Source organism: Hyperoodon ampullatus (assembly GCF_949752795.1).
Source record: "Hyperoodon ampullatus genome assembly, chromosome: 1".
Lineage (NCBI taxonomy): Eukaryota > Metazoa > Chordata > Mammalia > Artiodactyla > Ziphiidae > Hyperoodon > Hyperoodon ampullatus.
In genome coordinates this window covers 63,179,491-63,197,786 of record NC_136914.1, presented here as the reverse complement: position 1 = coordinate 63,197,786, position 18,296 = coordinate 63,179,491, and the positions used below count along the sequence as shown (strand labels likewise).

General features: G+C 36.7%; 1 protein-coding gene across 3 annotated transcripts in view; it reads right to left on the bottom strand.

Moving 5' to 3' along the window:
- The window catches only part of ADK (adenosine kinase), a gene marked incomplete at both ends in the record, with an annotated part of 516,283 nt that overhangs the window by 443,219 nt on the left and 54,768 nt on the right, over positions 1–18,296 (bottom strand). For all 3 annotated transcript variants that reach the window (XM_079719313.1, XM_079719311.1, XM_079719312.1), the window contains one exon: positions 3,800–3,853. In XM_079719313.1, the coding sequence (XP_079575439.1) occupies positions 3,800–3,853 (54 nt within the window). The remainder of the gene's footprint in view (positions 1–3,799; positions 3,854–18,296) is intronic.

Sequence of the window (18,296 nt, the reverse complement as noted above, 5' to 3'; positions counted from 1 at the left end):
ATATAATTTGAAACCCTCAATCTTTTGTTTCGAAATTCATAGTCATAAAGCAAGGCTGGTATTAAAATTCATTTGGCCTAAAGACAAGCAAAACTTCTTCACTGAGAACTACAAAGCACTACTGAGAGAAATTAAAGACAGACTAAATACTGTTAAGATGTCAATTCTCTCTCAAATATATTCAACATCCCCATGATAATCCCAAAAGGTTTTTCTGAGGAAACTGATACGCTGATTCTAAAATATATGGCAATGTAAAGGATCTAGTACATCCAAAGCATCTTGTAAATGAAGAACAAAGTGGGAGGACTTACAGCAACTGACTTCAATACTTACTATACTGTGTGACTAGCATAAAGAGTGACAAGTAAATCACCGGAACAGGATAAACCCATATTTCTACAGTTATTTTATTTTCAACAAAGGCATCAAAACAATTCAGTGGACAAATAAAGTCTATTCAGCAAATAGTGCTGAAATAAGTAGATATCCATATAGATAAAGGAGAATGAACACTGACATCTACCTCACATCATATACAAATATTAATGCATAATAGATCATAGACCTAAACAAAACAGCTCAAACCATACAGTTTTTAAAGAAAAATATAAATAAGAGTATCTTCATAAATTGAGGGCAAAGGTTTTTTAGATGAACAAAGTAATAATCATAAAGGCAAAAACTGATAAATTAGACTTTATAAAAATTTAAAACTTGCTTATCAAAAGGCACTATTAAAAAAAGATGGTAAGCCTGGGACTGGAGAAAAAAACTGTAAAACATACATCTGACATTGACTGGTATCCAGAATATATAAAGAATTCCAACAAGTCATCAATAAAAGGACAAAACAATCTAATTTTTTTCATCAGCAAAAGATGTGAACAGACTCTTCACCAAAGAAAATATACATGGCCAATAAGCTAATGAAAAAGTACTCAATATCATTAGTCATCATGGAAATGCAAATTAAACCACTCTGAGATACCACTACATATCCACCAGAATAGCTAAAATTAGCAAGACCAAATGTTGATGAGGATGTAGAGCAACTAGAACTCTCATATATTGCTGGTAGGAATGTAAGACGGTACCACTTTAAAAGAAAATCTAGTAGTTCCTTATAGAACCAAATATACTATTACCCTAGTGACTCAGCAGCAAATCTATTCCTGAGTAATTATCCATGAGAAATAAAAACATGTTCACAAAGACTTATACAAAAATATTAACAGCAACTTCATTCATAGTAGCCAAATGAAAGGAAACAGCCTAGATGTCCACCAGTAAGAGAACAGATAAACCATGGAATGTTAATCAGCAATAAAAAAATTAACTGATACATGAAAGAATCTAAAAAATATTATACTGAGTGAAAGAAGTATTATATAAAACATAACGTACATATGATTCCATTAATAAGAAATTCCAGAACAGGAAAAACTTAATCTACAGTAGAAAAAAAATCATAATAAGGGTTACCTCTCGGAGGGTAGGAGCAGAGAGTGACTACAAAGAGGCATAAGGGAATTTCTTGATAGAGGACTGGGTTACGAACATTTATGTACTTTTCAAAACTCAGCAAATGTACACTTAAGATTTGTGCATTTCACTGTATAAAAATATTTACAGGTAAAGACAAAAAACTCTAAACTATTGGATTCTAGGTGATGGTATGCATGTTGAAATATTTATGGGGAAACATATTGATGTCTGCAATTTACTTTTGAAATGCATTCAAAAAGCAGATGAAGTAATGGATAGACAAAAGAATGGATAAGGTGAAAAAGAGAGTAAAATGTTAATGATAAAATCTAGGTGGCGAGTATATGGGTAATTATATACTATACATTTAAATTTTTTCATAATAAAATCTAAGAAAATCATCAGTCTATCCATGAGGCTTAACTATATCACAGACAGCTAAAGAAACTGTAAATGAATTAACACGTTCATATGGGTTACATATTATATAATATGAAAATATTCACAGTATTGCAGTTTTCTGGTATTTTTAATATTGATCATAGTCTCCGAGGGCCAAAGGAACCTCTAGGTTGAATACCTAATTCCCAAAACAAAAAAGTTCTGTTACCAAACCTATAAGTAAGCAACCAACCAATGGTACAGTGACAATCACCTACCCTCATTGACTAGGCAGTAAAGAAAGAAATTATATAAAATTCCTTAACAATAAATTTGAGAACCCACGATGGAGATTATAATCAAATGAAGACATAACAAATATAAAAATACTGATGAAAGGCTAGCATAACAATGGGATATATCAACTCTAAGAACTCTTAAATCCTTTTCTTATACATTGAGCCTACCATTTTATGATTAACACTTACTATAATCTCTTCTATAAGACAGAAGAAAGAAAATAATTTGGAAAAGATTCAGGACAGTGTTTGTAAATAGAACCTTAAAAAGTACTCAGAAAAATCATTACTTAACCTTGAGAAGAAAATAATAGTCTTGAAGCATTCAATCTACAGAACAAGTTATTCTCCATAACTTGAGTACAAATGAAGATTACATTTAAACTAAACCACGAGGGACTTGAGTTAGATATTAAAATATCTTTAACATAAGAGAGTGTCAAACATTAAGGAAACTCCCAAGGAAGTTGTAAAATTCACCAATGTATTTATAAAAAGGATAGATAGAACCTTGACTATCATCAATAATAAGCACAGTCTGTACAACACTGTAAATCAACTATACTTCAATTAAAAAAATAATAATAATAAGTGAGGTCCAACCTGTAGGTGTAGTTAGCCTCAAATTCCTCAAACTTAATTCTACATTATTATTTGACATTAGATGTTTCAATAATAATTACAATTATCAGAACTTTCTTACTGCACAATGGAGAAAAAAAAGTAGCCTACTAGAAAACAGAAGCATCTACTTTATTTTAGCTTCCCTCTTTGGACAAACCTATGATATTGAAAAGAGATGAAATTTTTTTTTAAGATTTTTTTTTTGACGTGGACCATTTTTTTTTAAGTCCTTAATGAATTTGTTACAATACTACTTTTGTTTTTTTATGTTTTCATTTTTTAGCCCTGAGGCATGTGGGATCTTAGCTCCCTGGCCAAGGATCGAACCCACACCTCCTGCGTTGGAAGGCGAAGTCTTAACTAATGGACTGCCAGGGAAGTCCCTGAGATGAATTTTTAAAACTCCCAAGTCTGTAATTTTTAACTAAAAACCTCACAGTTCCTGTGAGGTAGTAATCTTTTTAGATACTACCACAGGGCAGAAAAATAGCAACAGAGATATCCCAGAATCATGTATACAGCTATCCTATCCGAAAGATAGGATCCTACAAACATTCAAATTTTTTAAAGGAACAAAATTTTATTTATATTTAAAGTGTTTTACCTTGTGCTAAACAGAGTTAGGCATTTATTTTTTCATAAGACAACAAACAAAATCATATTTCTCCACCTTAAGCACAGGGTGGAAGTCAACTAAGCAAGAGCCAAAATTAACAATGACAATTTAACATTTTATCTGGGGAAAGAAGATGAAATGACCTATTTCCGAATATGCCCTTAGTCTAGAGGATGGGATACAATACTCCATATACTAATGTGTGCATAGGAACAATTATTTCCTGTGTTAACCTTATGCAGTATAAATTATCCTAATCCTACAAAGATTAAGATCATAATATTGATTACATCTTTATATTTTATACCCCACAGAATTTTAAAAATCAGATTGTTTACATGTCTCCATAGACAGAGTAAATTATGTACAGCCTAGGCTTTAACGCACTTACAGTTCCTTGTGTTTCTCTTCAGCCAAGATTTGGTCATTCAGTTTAAGAGAATACCTGTTAACACAGAAACAAAAATATACTGGTCATATAAACATACGTTTGCCTCATGGACATCTGACTGTGATATCAACATACAGCCAGTTGACCCCTATCAAATAAACACTACTACACTGTTAACAGGTCTCTATCTTAATTGATAAAACATTTAAAACTGCCTAAGTTCTTTTTTTTTTAGTATTTATTTAGGATGCACCGGGTCTTAGTTGAGGCACATGGGACCTTCACTGCAGTATCTTTTAGCTGCAGCATGCAGACTTCTTAGTTGCGGCATGCATACGGGATCTAGTTCCCTGACTAGTGATCGAACCCAGGCCCCCTGCATTGGGAGCACGGATACTCACTGGACCACCAGGGAAGTCCCCCAAAGTGCCTAAGTTCTTTGATGGTCTATTAGTCACTTCCACAGACACCACCTCAAGAACTAAAGGGAGATGAACTTGATCATGCTTTAAAAATATGAGCTTTCTTCAATATTCTTCTGTAGTGAATCATCTGTTACTTTCACCCAGCAGTTCAAAATTCAAGAGACTACTACAATGTTAAGTATTTAACAGTTCACAAAACAATATGAAGTTATTTTTTTATTAAATACATAGCAAACATCTATGTGTACCAGACTATGTACTAGGTAGTGAGACATATGAGGAAAAGTTTTGGAGTTCCTGACTAAACCATTTACTAGCTTAATGACCACAGCCAATTCTCTCATCTCTTTAAGTCTAAGTTTCCCTGGCTATAAAATAGAGGCTACCATAAATATTAGAACAAGGATCTTCCAATATCATATATTTATACTATTGAAGGTAAACAGACTCTCTGAGGAGTACACAGAAATAGATAAACAACAATGGACAGGTCTTCAATTTCCACTTGTATTCATTCCTTTCCTAAAACTAATCTGCCTGACAATGGATCAGAGGTCTAAACGGAGAGGTCATCCAAATTCTCCTTACTTGACTCCACTTCCACAAGTCTTTACTCACTTTATAAAAAGAATGGCATACCTCTCGTCCATCCTGAATGAAACCGTACTGCATTGCCTAGGTATAAAAATCTCTGAAATGGGCTTCCCTGGTGGCGCAGTGGTTGAGAGTCCTCCTTCCGATGCAGGGGACGCGGTTTCGTGCCCCGGTCCGCGAAGATCCCACATGCCGCAGAGCGGCTGGGCCCGTGAGCCATGGCCGCTGAGCCTGCACGTCCGGAGCCTGTGCTCCGCAACAGGAGAGGCCACAACAGTGAGAAGCCCGCGTACCGCAAAAAAAAAAAAAAAAAAAAATCTCTGAAGTATTAAACAAGGAATGATTCATAATATTTTGTCTGCAAACCTTCTTTACTTAAGGTACTACAAACTGACTATAGGGCTTCCTGTTCTATACATTATTACTGTATAGAAATTAAAAATGAGTAATTGTGATAGGATGTTCTTTTTTCAGATATATTATCGAATGGGGCAGAAGTTGGTTACAATTTTCATTTTAAAAGTTCATCATTTCTAGCCCATGTTCATCATCAAAGAATACATTACTTTTCAGGGACCGTTCTGTGAAGTAAAGCTCAGAGAGTTTCTAAAAAGAACAAGAAAGACAGTTCTTCCAAGCAACACACTTTTTTTTTTTTTTTTTTGCGGCACGCGGGACTCTCACTGTTGTGGCCTCTCCCGTTGCGGAGCACAGGCTCTGGACGCGCAGGCTCAGCGGCCATGGCTCACGGGCCCAGCCGCTCCGCGGCATGTGGGATCCTCCCAGACTGGGGCACGAGCCCGTGTCCCCTGCATCGGCAGGCGGACTCTCAACCACTGTGCCACCAGGGAAGCCCCAAGCAACACACTTTTAAAACAAGTCTCCTTGTCTTCCATTTATCTACCAAGGATTAAATATCAAACATGGTTGTCACAGGAACACAAATCAAATCATTTATTTGAACTGAAAAATTAAGTCAGACTTCTTATATCATGAAAGTCAATCTGATTGTTTTGACAATGAAAGAACAGTTTTGCCAACAAGGTCCCAAGGCAGACAATGGCTTTAAACTGAATAAATGACTTTGGTTAAAACATGTTTAAGGCACCTGATAAAAACATCGTATCAAAAAAATATCCCTTTGACATAGGTATACTGAAGTTAACAATATTTAGCTTTTCTCAATAGCTCCTGAACAATGCCTATAAGTAAAACACTAATAGATATAATTACTACCTAATATAATTATATTAAGAAGACTTAATAAAGCCTTTTTTGGTATACATCCCAGAACTGCATGTCTCTAATGACTCTAATGACCCTGGCAAGTCAGGTGGTTTCTAGTCTTTGCTTTCAACGAAACTGAAGGACTTAATCAAATTACCAGCTGACAGATAAATAAAAATAATTTTGATGATAAATCATTTGATGACAGAAGAGTTCAAATAACTGAGTGACAACTACTAAAACAAAACTGTGCATTACCATTCAATTAATTATGTAAACAAATTGCTCAGAATTTACACCTCTTAAAGAAAAAAGTGGGAAATAAAATTGATGCTGACCATTGTCTTACTGCAGCATTGAGTATTATTTACCTATAAAAGGTTGAATTAATTGAAAAACAATGAAGATCAGCTTCACCCATCTCATTCAAACATGCATTTCCAATAACTTATTTTCTTGTTTAATAATGATTTAACATTTTAATACATTTATGTTGTTTTACTAACTATATGCTAATTACAATTTAAAAACTAGGAAATTTTTTAAAAACTTGACTTCACATATATATGTTGCAGAGACATACAATAGGGTGATCAATATGCACGAAAGGCTTTCACGCATAAAAATATATTGCCTTCATAATGTATGCATAGTATATTACATGCAAGACATAATCCATGCATAAAAATACACCACGTAAGGATAAAATCTGGTGGGGAAAAGTATAATAGAGATATGAATTTAAACAGAGAAAGGAATATAAATTTTTTAAATGTTTAAAAAGAGGCTGTTTGTGTCTTTTTTTTTTTTTTTTTTTTTTTTTTTGTTTTTTTTTTTTGGCGGTACGCGGGCCTCTCACTGTTGTGGCCTCTCCCGTTGCGGAGCACAGGCTCTGGATGCGCAGGCTCAGCGGCCATGGCTCACGGGCCCAGCCGCTCCGCGGCATATGGGATCCTCCCAGACCGGGGCACGAACCCGTATCCCCTGCATCAGCAGGCGGACTCTCAACCACTGCGCCACCAGGGAGGCCCTGTTTGTGTCTTTTTATAAATGAATAATGGTAGCTATCAAACCACAATGGTATTTAGCATCCACTAAGAGTGATTTATCAGTTTTATTTAACATTACAATATAAAAATCATAAATATTAACTTAATGAATGAGAAAGTACTTGTTCATCAAAACATTTTTATGGAAGTTAAAAAGTTTTCAACCAGGGCTTCCCTGGTGGCGCAGTGGTTGAGAGTCCGCCTGCCGATGCAGGGGACATGGGTTCGTGCCCCGGTCCGGGAAAATCCCACATGCCGCGGAGAGGCTGGGCCCGTGAGCCATGGCCACTGAGCCTGCGCGTCTGGAGCCTGTGCTCCGCAACGGGAGAGGCCACAACAGTGAGAGGCCCGCATACCGCAAAAAAAAAAAAAAAAAAAAAAAAAAAAAAAAAAGTTTTCAACCAGTGGATTTGATGATATCTATGTCTTAGCAAAGTGCCTGGTACATATAAAATAGGAACTCAATCAATGTTACTTTCCTTCTTTCTCTAGCTGGTTAGTAAAAGAGAAAGAACAAACATTTCTTGCCCTTAAGGACCTCACAATTCAGTAGACAAATCAGAATAAAAGTAACTGCTCATAGTGTGATAAGTATTACAATAAAGTTAAGTACAATGTATAATGTTTATTATAATAAAGAAAAGAGGGAGTAATAAGTCTCCTTCATAAGAGAGTCAAAAAATGGACAGCTTTTATCTGTTGCCCAACTTTCTCTTCCTCTTCTATTTCATCTCTTCTTTGCTCCTTCCCCATGAACAACCTTCCCTTTTAAAGTCTGAGGACAAGAATTTGAAGGGAATAGTGAAGGTGGCCCATAAAAAAGATCCATAGTATAGACAAGAAGCAGACTAGGATAGCCTAACTGTGATCAAATCACCCAAAGGGAAATTCTACTCTCCAGATTCACAGAGTACATATTCAGGTCCTCGACAATAAATTTGCAAGATCCATTTTGCACTATCCTCCAGGCAAATTAGTTCTCCAACCCCAAACTTCAAAATGTTCAGTCTTCCCATAGTATTTCTTTCTCTGATCTGATTTTCCCCTGCCACAAACCAGGGAATTTTCCATCAGATCTCAATAACCTTTACATTTCTTCATCTTTGCTGCTTTTTATCAATTTTATCTTGCTTATCTCTTCCTTGACTCTTGCACCCTTCTTCTTAAGAACCTGACCTATACATATACTACCCAGAATCAGCCAGATTGCTAGGTTTGAGGACACAGTTATATACTAAAAGGACTGCCTCAAATTTATTTTGGAAGTAGGCAAGATATAAATTAGAATTATAAATGTAAAAGTAAATACACCATCAGGTCCATAATTCTTACTAATGAAATGGAGCTATTTCTCACTGAAACATTTAATGTTAATGTTTGTTTGTTAAATGTTTGTTTAAATGTGGGGCTATAATTATATGTAGTTCTTATTTTCATTTAATGTATGCTGTTCTGCCAACTTAACTGCTGTTGGCAGAAAAAAAAGATACACAGCCTTTTGAATCTATTACATTTAACTTATTCTCTGAGTATTCAGTTTTAAATTAATAAACATCAAAAGGAAAATTCAACTTAGTAGGAAGTAGAAAGTAGAGCGCTATACTTCAACTTTCTACTACGTCTTTTCCAGAATAATACAAAGCACAGACTATTTTTTAGTTGGGTTTTGTTTCCTAAAAACATGATTAAACAGATGTTCTGCTTTTATATCCATTTCTTGATTCAAACATGAACATAGTCCCTAAAAAAGCCAGAGACAGCAAAATGGTATAGTGGTAGTTCTCAACCTTTTTTCTACCTGAATTTACCAGAGGGAAAAGAAATACACACCAATCAGCAGAAAATGAGGAAGCAGGAGAGAGCACAGGGAAGGGCCCTCTTTACCCTGCCTCTAGTCTCCACAAAGAGAGCCTCTGAGTCAATGAAACTACATTAGATTGAAAGTCTAAGACCTGTGTCATTGTTCTGATTCTGCCATTAAGTAGACAAGCCATTTAATTTCTCTAAAGAGGATAAAACTACCTATGTGACAGGATTGCTATGTGGATCAAAAAAGATAATACTTCAGGGGGCTTCCCTGGTGGCGGTGCAGTAGTTAAGAATCTGTCTGCCAATGCAGGGGAAACGGGTTCGATCCCTGGTCTGGGAAGATCCCACATGCCGTGGAGCAACTAAGCCCATGTGCCACAACTACTGAGCCCGAGTGCCACAACTACTGAAGCCTGCGCCCCTAGAGCCTGTGCTCCGCAAGAAGAGAAGCCACTCCAATGAGAAGCCCACGTACTGCAACGAAGAGTAGCCCCCACTCGTCACAACTAGAGAAAGACCCCGGGCGACAATGAAGAGCCAACACAACCAAAGATAAATAAAATAAACAAATTAAAAAAAAAAAAAAAGATAATACTTGAAAAGGGCCCAGCACATTATTTAACAGGTATAAAGGCTCACCCCTCTCCCTTTCTTGGAATGCCTCCACCTCTACCAAATGAATAATTAAATTAGCTCAAAAATAGATTGGGGGGGTTGTTAAAATGTTTCACTTGTTTTGAAACAACTGCACAACTACAAATTTCCATTAGGGAAACATCACACAGTTATATACAAGGATGTCAACTAGAGCATAATTTGTGGAAAAGTAAAACTGTTAAACTATTACACCATCCAAAAAGTACCCAACTGTATCAGTAAATTACAGTTCAACCATGGGGAAATGGTTCAATATTGTTTTTTTTTAAAAAAAAGGAGAGGGACTTTCCTAGTGGTCCAGTGGGTAAGACTCCATGCTCCCAGGGCAGGGGGCCCAGGTTTGATCCCTGGTCGGGAAACTAGATCCTGCACACGTGCTGCAACTAAGAGTTTGCATGCCACAAGTAAGAAGTCTGCGTGCCACAACTGAAAAAAAAAAAAAAAAAAAGAAAATCCTGGAACTTCCCTGGTGGCGCAGTGGTTAAGAATCCACCTGCCAATGCAAGGGACACGGGCTCGATCCCTGGTCCAGGAAGATCCCACATGCCGCAGAGCAACTAAGCCTGTGAGCCACAACTACTGAAGCCCGCAGCCTAGAGCCCGTGCTCCACAGCGAGAGAAGCCACTGCAATGAGGAGCCCGCGCACCGACGAAGAGTAGCCTCCACTCACGGAAACAAGAGAAAGCCCATGAGCAGCAACGAAGACCCAACGCAGCCAAAAATAATAAAATAAACAAATTTACAAAAAAAAAATCAGGCCACAACTAAGACCCAGCGCGGCCAGAATGAATGAACAAATGAATGAATTAATGATTTTTTTAAAAAAGAAAAAGATTGCAATATACTCCCAAAAAGAATTGGAAACATATATATCAAAATATTATATATCATTGCATATGATTTTTATTTTTTCTTTGTGTTTTTAAAATGTACATAATAAGGATATTATTTTGAAATTAGAAAAACTATATTAAAAACAATTACATACAACACTTTAGAATGTGGTTATGATACTCATCCGGATACAGTTTCCACTTAAACTTTTCAACCAATGAACTTGTAAGCCTCCAAAGGTTACATGAAAACTTTTCTTGTACAAAAAAATTTAAATAAATTTAATTTAAATACTTTATTATATAAATATTGACAGCAACAGGTGACAAGTAAGTAGGAAGAAGGGAAGTGGGAAGGGAGGGAGAAGGAGGCGGAGAGGGGACACAGGAGGAGGGGAGAGGAGAAGGAGGAGAAATACTTCCCTCAACCCTGTCTGAGCTATTTAAGGAAGACACTCTTGAAGCAAAGAAAGAATAAAATCCAATAATGGCATTCCTACCATGGGCAATGGGAAAATGGTATTATTATTTAGGTTTATAATTAAGTATCAGAACACATAAATAAAATGTATTAATATATTATAGATAACTATTGAGATATGCTAGAACAACAGTAGTGTACAACTAACAGTAATAAAACAAAGTTTGGCCTTTTGTAAGAGAATGAAACAGGCACTATTTATTCAAATGTGTTCTTTCCCTGAAGATTAGCATAACTTAGAATTTCAGGCTCAGAAAGGTCCTTGAAGAGACTGTGAAGTCCAGAACAGCCCAGTCATAAATGAAATGCCCTACCAATGTCACAGATAGTAATGTCAAGCTAAGACTTGCTATATAGCAGGATGATAATAAAATATTCCATAAATACTTGCAACTAAGATTGCCCTGTGAGAATTAAATGAGTAAAATTCTAGAAATCTACAAATATTACCATATAAACCAAAGAACCCTAATGGTTCCTGTTAAGTTTTATAAAGTTGACAGAATTAATCATACAGATAGTGTGGATATAGTGAGATTTTAAACAACGTAACATGTTTAAATGGCTCTTGCAATTGTAAAATAAAAGTTGATTCAAACATACTAGAGGGACTTCCCTGGTGGTCCAGTGGATAAGACTCCACACTCCCAATGCAGGGGCCCTGGTCTGATCCCTGATAGGGGAACTAGATCCTGCATGCGTGCTACAACTAAGAGGTTGCATGGTGCAACTAACAAGTTCACATGCCACAACTAAAGATCCCACATGCCACAACGAAGATCCCGCATGGTGCAACTAAGACCCAGTGCAGCCAAAATAAATAAATATTTTTTTATAAAAACATATTAGAGGGAATTCCCTGGCAGTCCAGTGGTTAGGACTCTGTGCTTTCACTGCCTGGGGGCCAGGTTCAATCCGTGGTCACAGAACTAAGATCCCGCAAGGTGCGCGGTGCGGCCAAAAAAAAAGCAAATTAAAAAAAAAACATATTAGAAAGCACAGAGAACTATATTCAATATCTTGTGATAAACCATAATGGAAAAGAATATTAAAAAAGGAAGGTATATATATGTATAACTGAATCACTTTACTGTACAACAGTAATTAACACATTGTAAATCAACTATACTTCAATTTAAAAAAATACAAAAAAAACAGAAAGGAAGAAAAAGGAGATCAAAAGTGTTAATCCACTAATCTTTCAGCTTTCACTAAAGCTGAAATTTAAGAGGCTTATAAAGAAACAGATTAAGAGTAAACCATAGGGGGCTTCCCTGGGGGGCTTCCCTGGGGGGCTTCCCTCGGGGGCTTCCCTCATGGCACACTGGTTAAGAATCCGCCTGCCAATGCAGGGGACGTGGGTTCGAGCTCTGGTCCGGGAAGATCCCACATGCCGTGGAGCAACTAGGCCTGTTTGCCACAACCACTGAGCCTGTGCTCTAGAGCCTGCCAGCCACAATTACTGAAGCCTGTGCACCTAGAGCCCATGCTCCGCGACAAGAGAAGCCACCGCAATGAGAAGCCCGCGCACCGCAACGAAGAGTAGCCCCCGCTCACCGCAACTAAAGAAAGCCCTTGGGAAGCAACAAAGACCCAAAGCAGCCAAAAATTAATTAACTAATTAATTAATTTTTTAAAAAGAGTAAACCATGGGGTTTGAATGCAAATAACAGCAATAAGTTACAAGGTTTATGAAAATAATGTTTTAAATTCTTATTAAAAAACTAGATGAGGGGGCTTCCCTGGTGGCGCAGTGGTTGAGAGTCCGCCTGCCGATGCAGGGGACACGGGCTCGTGCCCCGGTCTGGGAAGATCCCACATGCCGCGGAGCGGCTGGGCCTGTGAGCCATGGCCGCTGAGCCTGCACGTCCAGAGCCTGTGCTCCGCAACGGGAGAGGCCACAACAGTGAGAGGCCCGCGTACCGCAAAAAAAAAAAAAAAAAAAAAAAAAGACTGCAGCTTCCATCTAGGAAAAATTACACTATTATTCTCTCTCAAGTCACTCGCAATAGGGCAAACAGCTGCCACGTTTTTAGGACACTCTGAGATTTATGAAGTGAGGGACTGAGGCCCTCACTCCAACAGCACTTCAGAAACTGAGGCCAGCCAACAGTATCAATGAGCTTGGAAGCCACAGTTGAGCCTTGAAACGATTGCCACCCTGGCCAACAGACTGACTACAACTTCATCAGAGACCCTAAGCCAGAACCACCCAGCAATGCCACACTCTCAAATTCTTGACCCTCAGAAACTGTGTGAAAGACTAAATGTTTGTTACTTTAAGCAGCCAAGTTTTGTGGTTATGTATTACATAGCAATAGATAACTATTATTACATAGCAACAGATAACTTCATTAAACCTTTGAGAAAAAAAAACTCATAAAAGCAATTAAGGATTGTTACAAAAATATTAAATTGTATAATAGAATTTTGAAATAAAAGTACCCACCCTAGCCAACCCACCCTCCCATGACCGCTGGAGTTTAGAACATATCCTTCCAGACTTTTTCTTATTCCTTTGCAAATAAACAGAATAAGCTTTTTTAATGTCTTACCCTTAAATAAGAACAGACAGCCAAAGATCACCTAATATTGGAGGAAAGTCTCCACCATGAAGGAGAAAGGCCACAATAATAAACAACCAGAAAAGAGCAATCCACAGGGAACAAAGATAAAGCAGGAAAGAAAAGACATTCAAAAACCAAACAAAACCAACTCTAATTAATACACTTAGACAAGGGGAAAAAATGCATCCATAACACAAGAACAAAATGTTACATAATGATAATTTACTAATACCAAGGTCAAAAAAAAATTCTAAAAGCTTCTATAGAGAAAAAACTGGTGATATAAAGAGATCTATTAGATGCTGGAAGACAATGGCACATGCCTTCAAAATTCTCAAAGAAAACTCTATACTAACCAATCAATAAGACGCGAGGGGAAAAAAATTTAAAAGATCATCAGACATATACAAAGATTCAAAAAATTACCTTACATATGCTTATGCACTCTTTCTCTGATGGATATGCTATACACACACACACACATACACCCACAGAAAACCAATAAAGAAGATATGAGATAAAGGAAGACTGCTGTTTAAAAGGAAAAGAAAGGAAAAGAAAAAAAAAGACAAGTCTAGCAACACAACCAGTTCAGTTTGGAGCACAAAGATGGAGAACTGAAGAAGGGAGGTCACCAGAGGAAAAGAGGTTGATAGACTTACTGATTCTGAGGAGGAGGGGTAGAGGGGAGAATGCTTATTAGGCCAGACTTAACAGACTGGCTATTGAAAATTTGAATAAGTGTATAGAAAATAGTGCAAATGAACACAAGATGCAATAAGTCACTGAAAGAAAGAAAAAGTTTTATAAGTAATCAAAGTGTACAATTCTGTTCACAATGATTACTGATCTGGTTTTTTAAATTTTATTTATTTTATTAATTAATTTTTTATTGGCATAGAGTTGATTTACAATGTTGTGTTATTTTCCACTGTACAGCAAAGTGAGTCAGTTATATATATATATATATATATATATATATATATATATATCCACTCTTTTTCAGATTCTATTACAATATAGGTCATTACAGAGTACTAAGTAGAGTTCCCTATGCTATACAGTAGATTCTTACTAGTTATCTATTTTATATATAGTAGTGTATATATGTCAATCCCAATCTCCCAATTTATCCCTTCCCCCACCCCTTACCCCCTTGGTAACCACAGTTTGTTTTCTACATCTGTGACTCAATTTCTGTTTTGTAAATAGGTTCATTTGTACCATTTTTTGTATTTGTTTTAATGTAATATAACAAAATGGGGAAGATGAAGAAGAGGAAATGGTGTGAGTGAAAGAGAGCTAAATCCTTAGGTATCATAACAGAGACTATATATAATATCAAAATAGCTAGAGAGATAGACCTCAGAAAGCCCTAAGCTTAGGACGGCTAGGTGGATGGGTATTCATGAGACATTAACCTCCAATTCACCTATTCTCCCAGTAAGCATTCAGGAATGCACAGGGGTTCTGACAAGTAACTAGAACCTGGTTAGCAAGGACAAAAGTAATCAGAGACCCTCCAACAATTAAAAAAAAAAAACAATCAAGAGAGTGTATAAATCCTGTTGAGAATTGCAAAAGCAAAGTTCTCAGAAGGTCAGAGGGAATCCTCTCCACCATCACCCAGTAACAAGATTTGGTCATCTATTCTCCCCAGTGACTTGAAGACCAAGTGTGCCCCTCCACACAGTGCTATTGTATCCTCTATTCTGGAATCCTTCCTAATGGAATCATGTTCTTGTATCCTTTCCTTACATTAAAGGAACTTTTGTCCTTTGCCTCTCCAATCAATGACCCTTATGAAAAATCACACAAACACTAGCATATTGTTTAGAAATAGGCAGATACCAGGAAAAAACAGCTAATAGAATTTAAAATCTTCTGGAAAAACAGCACTTATGCAGAATGGGATAAAAGCAAGGGGAAAGATGGAAGATACGGCAAAGAACTGATTTTTTCCTTAAAAACCTTCAGTACTAGCTTACTTTTTACCTAGTACTAGTTTTACAATAATTATGTTTTTAATTGAAAAGGCCAAGTACTTTTTTTAAAAAAATCAGAATCACAAAAACAAATACTTTATAAGAATTTTAACAGTTAATTCATTTTTATAGTGTAAGATACTAATAAGTATATATTTAATTCATTTGTTATAGTACCTAGCAAATTATTCCTGGATAATTTATTTTTACACAGTGCAAATATAAAACACTCATCCAAACATGGTCTAAAACGTGAGTTAAACATAGTCTGTTGAAATGATAAGGAACACTTTCAAGTGTATTTTGGAAGAAATGGTCAGGAATATAAGAAAGAGAATGCTCTACTTTTTATGATTAGAGTTCAAAAACGTGCCTTTTATCTCCAAGTACTGATTTCAAAAGTCAGTTTTACTGATTAAAACCCTCATAAAATAAAAAAAATAAGACTTCAGCTGGCCATTTAGGATCAGCTGCTAGTGAAACAAAGAAGCTATTTGAGTTCCCAATAGTGTCAGCACACAGCTGCCACATCATAATCACTCTGATCATATTTGCATGAACCTTTAAAAACATAGTGTACCGTGAAAAAAAGCTAATTTCCTAAGACTACACAGAATATTATCCCATAAACACAAACATATACAATATCTCTCTGGGTTATACGTAGATGTCTGGGGCATGTTCATCAAAACAGTTTAACACTGGTTACACGTCATAAAATTTCAATTTTTTAAATTTCTCTTTGTACTTTTATATGCTATTAGAATTTTAAAACAGTGACAATCAATTAGTTGATTTCCTGGACAAAACATCTCACACTAAGCAAACAAAGGAGTTCTAACTTTAAACGCATAAATTCATGTCAATTGATTCTATTTTGTTTTATTTATAAAGCTTTCCTGACGTGTAACTGACATACAATACATCTTACATACTTAAAGTATACAATTTGATAAGTTTTGATACATGTATATGCTCATGAAATCATTATACAATCAAGGTAATGAACACACTCCTAAAAGCTCCGTCCTGTCTCTCTGTAATCTCTCCTTCCCGCCTTGTAATCTCTCCTTCCTGCCCTCCACCACACCCTGGCACATGCACAGGAAACCAATGATCTGCTTTCTGTCACTATAAATTGAATTCCCTACAATCTCAATATAAATGGAATGATACAGTATGTATTCTTTTTTGTCTGGCTTCTTTTTTTTTTTTTTTTTTTTTTTTTTTTTTTTTTTTCGGTACGCGGGCCTCTCACTGCTGTGGCCTCTCCCGTTGCGGAGCACAGGCTCCTGACGCGCAGGCTCAGCGGCCATGGCTCACGGGCCCAGCCGCTCCGCGGCATGTGGGATCTTCCCAGACCGGGGCACGAACCCGTGTCCCCTCCATCGGCAGGCGGACTCGCAACCACTGCGCCACCAGGGAAGCCCTGGCTTCTTTCAATGAACACAATTATTCTGAGTTTCATCCAAACAATGCTCTGTTCCTTTTTTATTTCTGACTAAAATTCTAATGTATGGGTAAACAATCTGTTTAATGATTCACCTGTTGATAGACATTTAGATAACTTTCAGGTTCTAGCTATTAAAAACAAAAATCACCATAACATTAGTGAACACATCTTTGTATGGACACACGTTTTCACTTCTCTTGGGTAAATAGCTAAGAATGAAATGGTTGGATCAAATAGATTTGTGTTTAACTTTTTAAACTGAAATTCAGTGCAGCATTTTAACTCCCCATGAGAAGAAAGTTGTAGTTGCTCCATTATCTAGCCAACATTTGGTACGCTCTGTTTTAAAATTTTAGCCATTCTAACAAACGTGTGGTAGTACTTCACTGTATCTTTAATTTACATTTCCCTAATAATGAAAGAGACTGAGTACCTTTCCATGTGGTTATTTGCCATCCATATATCTTTGGTGAATGTTCAAATCCCTTGCCCATTTTTTTATTGGGTTGTTTCTTTTCTGATTGAGTTTTGAGAGTTCATTATGTATTCTGACCGGTAGTCCTTTATCAGACATATGCTTTGCAAAGATTTTCTCCAAACCTGTGGTTTGTCCTTTAATTCTTATAACAGTATCTTTCCAATAGTAAAAATTTTCATTTTGAAAAGGTCCAGCTTATCAATTTTTCTTTTATAGGACATACTTCTGGTGTTCTATATTTAAGAAGTTCTGGTTTAAACCACAGTCACAAAGATTTTCTCCTATATTATCATCCAGAAGTGTTATACTTTTAGGCTTGACATTTAGTTCTATCAGTTAATTTTGTATATGGTACAAAATACAGATCCAAATTCATTTTTATGCATGTTGATATCCAATTGTTCCAGCACTATTTGTTGAAAAGATAATCCTTTCTCCACTGAACTGCCTTGCACCTTTGTCAAAAATCAGTCGTCCAGGGACTTGCCTAGTGGCACAGTGGTTAAGAATCCGCCTGCCAAAGTGGGACACGGGTTCGAGCCCTGGTCCAGGAAGATCCCACATGACGCTGAGCAACTAAGCCCTTGCGCCACAACTAATGAGCCTGCGCTCTAGAGCCTGCAAGCCACAACTACTGAGCCTGTGTGCCTCAACAACTGAAGCCTGTGCTCTGCAACGAGAAGCCACGGCAATAAGAAGCCCATGCACCGCAGCGAAGAGTAGCCCTCCCTCGCTGTGACTAGAGAAAGCCCACGCGCAGCAACAAAGACACAATGTAGCCAAAAATTAATTAATTAATTTGAAAAAAATCAGTTGTCCATTTCTGTGTGGGTCTATTTCTGGACTTTCTATTCTATGCCATCAAACTTTACACTGATATCGCTGTTTTGATTACTGTAGCTTTATAATAATTCTAGAAATCAGGTAGTAGCTTTTTT